Source organism: Ruditapes philippinarum, unplaced genomic scaffold (assembly GCF_026571515.1).
Source record: "Ruditapes philippinarum isolate M1 unplaced genomic scaffold, ASM2657151v2 ctg533_1_1_1_1, whole genome shotgun sequence".
NCBI classification, from domain to species: Eukaryota; Metazoa; Mollusca; class Bivalvia; order Venerida; family Veneridae; genus Ruditapes; species Ruditapes philippinarum.
In genome coordinates this window covers 22,726-29,914 of record NW_026858050.1, presented here as the reverse complement: position 1 = coordinate 29,914, position 7,189 = coordinate 22,726, and the positions used below count along the sequence as shown (strand labels likewise).

The 7,189-nt window shown below is 34.5% G+C and overlaps 1 protein-coding gene across 1 annotated transcript; it reads right to left on the bottom strand.

Annotated features, from left to right (window-relative positions):
• Window positions 1-13: 13 nt before the first annotated feature.
• LOC132751933 (glutathione peroxidase-like) lies at window positions 14-5,203 on the bottom strand. Its single transcript, XM_060742151.1, has 4 exons — window positions 4,851-5,203; window positions 3,087-3,230; window positions 2,188-2,405; window positions 14-454 (listed from the first exon to the last, which is right to left on the bottom strand). The coding sequence occupies exons 1-4, from the start codon at window positions 5,160-5,162 to the stop codon at window positions 346-348; spliced, it is 783 nt and encodes a 260-aa protein (XP_060598134.1). The 5' UTR covers window positions 5,163-5,203; the 3' UTR covers window positions 14-345.
• Between the last annotated feature and the right edge of the window lie 1,986 nt (window positions 5,204-7,189).

The following is a 7,189-nucleotide window of genomic DNA, read 5'->3' as shown; positions in this document are numbered from 1 at the left end:
TTGTACGTGCGTAAACATTATATATTTTTATTATTTCCTTTTCCATTATTTTTTTTCTTCAAAATAACATTCTAAGTTGAAACACATGCCTTCATGTTTTGTATTTAAATGCAACCAGATTCGTCTATCTCTATGACAACGAACGCACAAGTTGCCATAGTTTCAACGAAATCGGAGTTTGTCTACAACAAAGTTGTTTATGACAAGCTCTTCATACACTGGTTCATGGAAATCTATTAGGAAGGCAGGTGTTTCAAGAAAAATATCATTTTATTAGCATACCCGTAATATATCATACAAAAAATAGTTAAAGTTTATCAATGTCATAATTTGACCAATAGCTGTCTAGACTGTGATGTCAATAGGTAGTTTGTATTCACCGTTTTCTTCTTCAGTCTCTTCCTGGTTATTTTCAGGCTCTGCTACATATTCTGTTTCAGTAGGAATTTCATTACTGTAATAAAATATTTTTTGTATATAGCAAATTCTCTATGATAATCAACTCAAATACTTAAAGAGTTTTTGGATAAATGGTAATATTTCAATTTCATGTAAAATAAATCCTATACCGTTATCTTAGTGGCTTCCGCTAAACTATTTTTTTTTACAAATACATGTAATACTTAATCTAGTTATTTAATCACCACGGTCTAATAATTTAAGATACATGTTTAATGTTTCACAATAAAAAATACAGAACAAATAACTATAAGATTTGCCACACAACTATTTGCTAAGATAACTACGGTTGCGGCTCGAATTCCGCGATGAACGTACGGACGCTATCCGATTGGCTTTCGGAAGTTGTGACGATTTACCTAGATACCCAAATAGTCACTGAAATAATACTGATGTGAGCATCCATGTTGTTTTGCCACCAAAAATATGATAATGAGGTAAGATGTAATCTACTGGCCAAATACACAGGCGCTAGTCACATAATCAAATATTTAACATAACCGGTCTATATATGTATATAAAGATATTGATAGAAAAAGATTGATAGAAAAAGAGTTTGTTTATGAAATTTATGAGGAAATTTTAGACGTTTTCTGTTTATTTCGTAGGAATCGACCAGAAATCGTGTTTGTATACATGAATAGATTGGACGTCGAAAACGACAAGGATTGAAAATATTGGCATTTTGTGAAACTTTTACTCATTTCTTTGCTATTTGAAGAATTTTAATGAATTAAAAAGCGTTAACGCTTGGATTGATCCTTTCGAATGTCGACCAGAAAGAAATAACCGTGATCTGGTCGTTTCTTGCAGCAGTGTTCTCGTTTGTTCAGCATGATGTTTGTGTTCTGTTGGAGACCTTATATCTTATTATAGTATATAGCCCATATAAAACTTTAAAAAAATTGTTTCAAGCACCTGTGGCCAATACAATGTACAAATCTAGGTTGATCCCTTTAAAGTTATAGAATTGGCATTAGAATCAGACATTGATAGTATGTGACTTTGATTTCTGACCTGATGATATCGAAAATCAATACTGGTTATCAACTGACAATCTGCAATGTCCCAAAACTTAAGTTTCACAACCCTAGGTTTATATCTTTTCAAGGTATGTTTGGGTTTTTGTTTGTTTGTTTCATGTTACGCCCTTTCCCAACAGTAGTTCAGTCATATAGGCTGGTAGTTTCCTAACCATCGTTTCTGGAGAGTTACACCAGTACTAGACCACCTTCCTCCGTGCTAAACTACCAAACAATCTCCCGGGGATCGAACCCACGCCAGAGAGGTAACTGAATTAGAACTTAGAAGTCATCGACTCAAACCCCTCGACCACGGAGGCGGTCTTTTCAAGATATAGAGCGGACAAAATATTTTCCACTAAGTGTCAATGTGACCTTGACTTTTGAGGCTTTGAACTATTGACCTTAAACTTAATAGGGATAATCTGCTGCTCTTGGGTAATGCGCCTAACAAGTTCTACAAAGTTAACCTCGGACAGGTTATTAAGCAGACAAAGATTTTTTGCTGTCACTTTGAACTGGACTTTTGACATACTGACCTCAAAATCAGAAGGGGTCATCTACTGGCTATGGCCATCCACCCAACTTAGTTTAAAGACAGCTGGCCTAATATATATTATTTGCAAGACCGGACAGACGGATGTACAAGCGGAAAACCATATACTACGATCGAAGTTAAATATAAAGAATGTAAAACAATACATACCTGTCTACGATTGGTCTTTCAACACTTTGTCTTAGAAGATTTTTAATGTCGGTCTCTATATCTGAGACTGGAGTTTCGGGACTGTACCGGTATAATGGCCGGCCAGTCTTACTGATAAGGAACACCTCGAAGTTCCAGCGGACATCACTCACTGTTTTAGGATCATAGTAAAGCATTGACGTATCCTCAAATGTTTCACTGGTTGGTCCACACATAGACTGAAATATAAATTAAATTGTACATTCTATATTGTCACATTGTTAATTATTCACACACAATGCTATAAGCAACCTGTTAATTGTTATTCTGTAATAAGTTAACATTGTTGTTAACTTTGTGAAATGGTTGCACCTGTCTAAAACTAGAAAGGCATTGTAACAAAACGTTTTCACGATTCGGTCAGTTTATCCGTGTTGCAATCTGTGGTTGATATTTGTTTTGCAATAGGTTGATGACAGTTTAAAATATTTAGCTGTTTGTAATTGAAATTAATGGCTATCTCACTCGAATTATTTTTATTAAAAAAATACACTTAATTGATATCAATACTTGAGAAACGACACTGGAAGCACTACAATGAATACTTTGAAAATATTATTTGAGTTCGATTTTTAAAACAAATTCTTGCAAATTATATTAACCACTTTCGAGTCGGCTTTTCAGTCCAGAACTAACCTGCACTGTATGTTTCTTATGAAGAAATGATAGAGACTCTAGTTAGTAAAGCTCGAATGAAGAGTGGTAATTATCTTTACCACTAGACCACCGAATTTATGTTGAAACAGTATATACACGCAGATGTGATCTGCAACAGGACAAAGCGAGCACCGCGAATACCAGTAAATTAAATCAGTGTAAGATTTATCTGTGAAAAGAGTAATATTTTAGAAAATTAGTACCTTAAGGTATGTATATAATGGTAGCTCGTTCTTCCCATTGACATCTATTTTCTTAAACATTTGGAAGTTAGGAACAAATCCCCCACCTGGCCTCACATACTTGATTCCATTTAGGAGTTCAGTGTAGTTGTCGGCCGGCTCTAGCTGAAATAATATATATATTGCTATTATTCGTAACCTGCATCATATGACATTTTATTTAATTAATGCAGTTATTCAAAGTGCTTTTGAGTTGGTACTTGTGCATTATCTAATCTCTTTTTTACGGGCACTGTATGCCTCCGAAATCTATATTTGTTTACTTCTTTCGAAATGTCAAAAAAGTGTTGATCATTTTTAAATACATGTAATGGATTAAGTGTATGTTAGCTGCTTTACAACTGAAAAAGTAGCGCTGAACATGCAGTTATGTGTCGTTAAGGTAGCGAAACGTAAACGAAATAGTTATTTTGAGTTCCATACTAGATACTAATTCACTATAATTATATCACTTGCCAACTTAACTAAAGATGAAAAAATAGCAAATGAGTATGTTTTTTGAAACTAACAAGTTACCAAAAAATAAACCGTTTTTGAGAAATAAAAATGATAGCATTTTGAGGCATAATAGACCTTAGCATTTTTAGGCATAATGGACCGTTTCCTTTAGTCTATACTAACTTACCATTCCAAAGTTGTTGCACGGAAATCCGAGCACTTTTACTCCAGCGCTTGAGAATTTCGTGCTTAGTGCGTTCAGATCCATATATTTAAATGTTAACCTTCAGAATGTCGCTACATTTACTATTTACACCAGATCACCACTGAATCTAGACAGTGGAATTGTCTCATTTTCATATATATTTATTGCTTCATGATTGTAAACATCCGGTGTGGTGCTGTGCCCGGATTTTACATCACATTTGATCCTAAATCCATCAACACACGCCAGAAACCCTAAAAGGGTTTCCAACAAAATGTATCCTTTACCGACACTCATTTACAATGGAATGTGCTTTTCATAGAATAATTCTGTTTTATTAACATATAAAACATGAACGGTCAAAGGTTTCATGCCACGTTTGTACGGCACCAAAGGCAACTGTATTAGTCTAATTAGCAGCTAAATTTTATAACAGCAAGCTGCTGCAACATGTAATTTATTGTGTGTTGTATAAGGGCATTATTAACACGTGAAATGTGACTCGGTTGTTTTGATTTTCTATATTCTGTACAAATCACATGTTCGACAAATACAAACAAGACTGAAAAATGTTGATACGGACCCACTCATCAACTGCAAATTGATCAAGTAGAAACATTTAAACGGACCCATAAATTAACTGAAACTATAAGTACGGACCCATAAATTAACTGAAACTATTGATATGTATCCACAAATTATCTAACACTTTATATGAACCCACAAATTAACTGTAAATATTGATATGTACACACAAATTAACTGAAAGTATTGATGCGCCGCCGCAAATTAACTGAAACTATTGATACGGCCCACACATTAGCTGAAACTATTGGTAAGGACCCAAAAATTAACTAGCACTTGATATTGACCTATGCATTAATTGAAAATATAGATATGGACCCACAATTTAACTGAAAATATTGATACAGACCCACAAAATTACCGGGCAATTATGTACCGGGTGTTTTCTATTCATTTATAACTTACAGAGTCGTTACAAAGGAATTTTCAAAATAAAAACAATAGTTAATTGAGTAAAAAGTAAACGAAACAAATGAAAAAGATAAAAGATTACTTACCAAGTCAAAGTTGTTACAAGGGAATCCGAGCACCTGGAAAGGCAAGCTCGAGAATTCCGTGGTAAGTGCGTTCATACCCACGTAATGTGGGCGGTTCAATCCTCAGTATGTTGCTACGTTCATGATAGCAAGCACACTGCCTCTGTACCTAGTAAACTCAATTGTTTCATTCTCGTAAATATTCATAGCCTTATAGTCGTACACAGTCTTTGACTGTGGAGATATGCTGTCACACGTAACCCTCTTGGCACTGGCCAAGGCCAGAAAGCCCAAAAGGGAGGCAGCCACAAGCTGCCGTTTAGGTATACCCATCACTAGTGAAATGGTATTCCCTTATGATAGCGTTGGATAGATTGTTCGTATTTTTATATCTGCTGGGATTCGTTATCATGATATCCGGTCGTATCGCGTGACCATCGTGATCTGTAGCATACAGTGTTCTGATTTGAGGCATCTTGAGATAAAAACAAAGTACTGTGTAAATACAACATTGACCTAATTCAGGCATATTTTGGTAGTTACTTAAATTAATGTAATTACATGAATGTAGGGGAACAAACAGGTCCAAAAAGCGACTCATAACAAGCGTGGTTTAATCAACAAAATGTTCAGTTATATCAGCAACTTTGACTACTTTCAACAATAAGCAAGATGTACTATATTAAGTTAAAAAGATCACCGTTAATGATCTAAGGAAGAAAATGAGAAGGTCATCTAACATTTAATTATTATCCCCTGCCAAAAGGCGGCGGGGGATATAGAAATAGTCTCCGTCCGACCTTCCGTCCGACATTTTTGTCCGGAGTATATCACGAAAAGTATTTGAGGTATCAACTTGAAACTTCATAAATGGATAGATCATATTGAGGAGGAGTGCAGTGCAGAAGAATGATAACTCCATTCTGCATAATTTTGTAGTTATTGTCCTTTGCTATTTTTCAAACTTAATTTTTGTCCAGAGCATAACTCAAAAAGCCTTTGAGATATCAATATGAAACTTCATAGGTGGATAGATCTCACTAAGAAAGTGTGCAGTGCACAAGAATGATAACTCTACCCTTCATAATTTTTGAGTTATTGCCCTTTGTTATTTTTCATACTTGATTATTTTTACCTAAGTGGAGCATAACGCAAAAAGTCTTTGAGATGTCAACATGAAACTTCATAAGTTGATAGATCTTATTGAGGAGGAATGCTGTGTGCAAGAATGATAACTCTTCCCTTTATTATTTTTGAGTTATTGCCCTTTGTTATTGTTCATACTTTTTGTCCGGAGCTTATCTCAAAAAGTATTTGAGGTATCAACTTGAAACTTCATAGAAGGCAATTGTGTAGTTTTGAATGGTACATCGCCAGTAGTTCTGGAGTTCCACACGGGGCCGTCAGGTGTTGGAGTATACTTCCTTCTCAAAGTGGGGCCAGTAACAAGTAAGTTGTCTCTCATATGATTTCCACGGGTTGAATAATGTGTAACTTATTAGATAAGATATAAAGTATTTTTAACAATAATTTGTGACGGTGGGCTGTACGAGGAGATGAAGAATTAATAAAGATCTAAGATGTTTTTAAGAAATGTTTCAAAATTCAAAGAAACTGTTATACAAGGACATTACTTGTTTTATCTGGTATTCGGAATGTTATTAATCACCATTTAAAATCTCGTCGTTTCTTCTTGTAAAGCATTAGAAAAAACTGATGGTTCTTGGAGATCAGTACTGTAAGGTCCATTTTGAAATGATACGATTTAGATCTACATTTCTTGGAAAAAATGGATGTTATTTAATGACAATTAATGGAAACATTTATTTCAGATAACCTTACAGAATCAGACACATCTAGCAGTATGCCAAGTTTTTCCGAAGCTATTTACTCGTCAACGCCACTATTAATGACGTCATACTTGGGAACTCTTTTGGCGTCATCGTTATTGATGTCATCTAAGGAGGTAGATTTATACCTTATTACAGCGTTACATGCTAATTTTACGTAAATATTCATTATTCATATAAAGTTTACTGTTTATAGGTGCCTATTATTTAATTGTATCGACGGTTTAAGATAGTTTACCCCTTGAACCAATGAAGTTACTTGATTGTCATTTTAACATGTAGGCCTTATTAGATGTTTGTACTTGTAACCAAAACCCTCGGTGTAATTTTATCTATTACTCTCATGTTACAAAATATGAAAAAAGTATGTTTTTGCCAGGCTGTAGTTTTAATCATAATAGATCTAGAACGAAAAACAAGTCAAAATAATATGCAGAAATGTGTTTTTTAAGGTTCAAACACGAGAGAAAACGTCAGGAACTACCAAGAGTTTAGAGAAATCATACACAC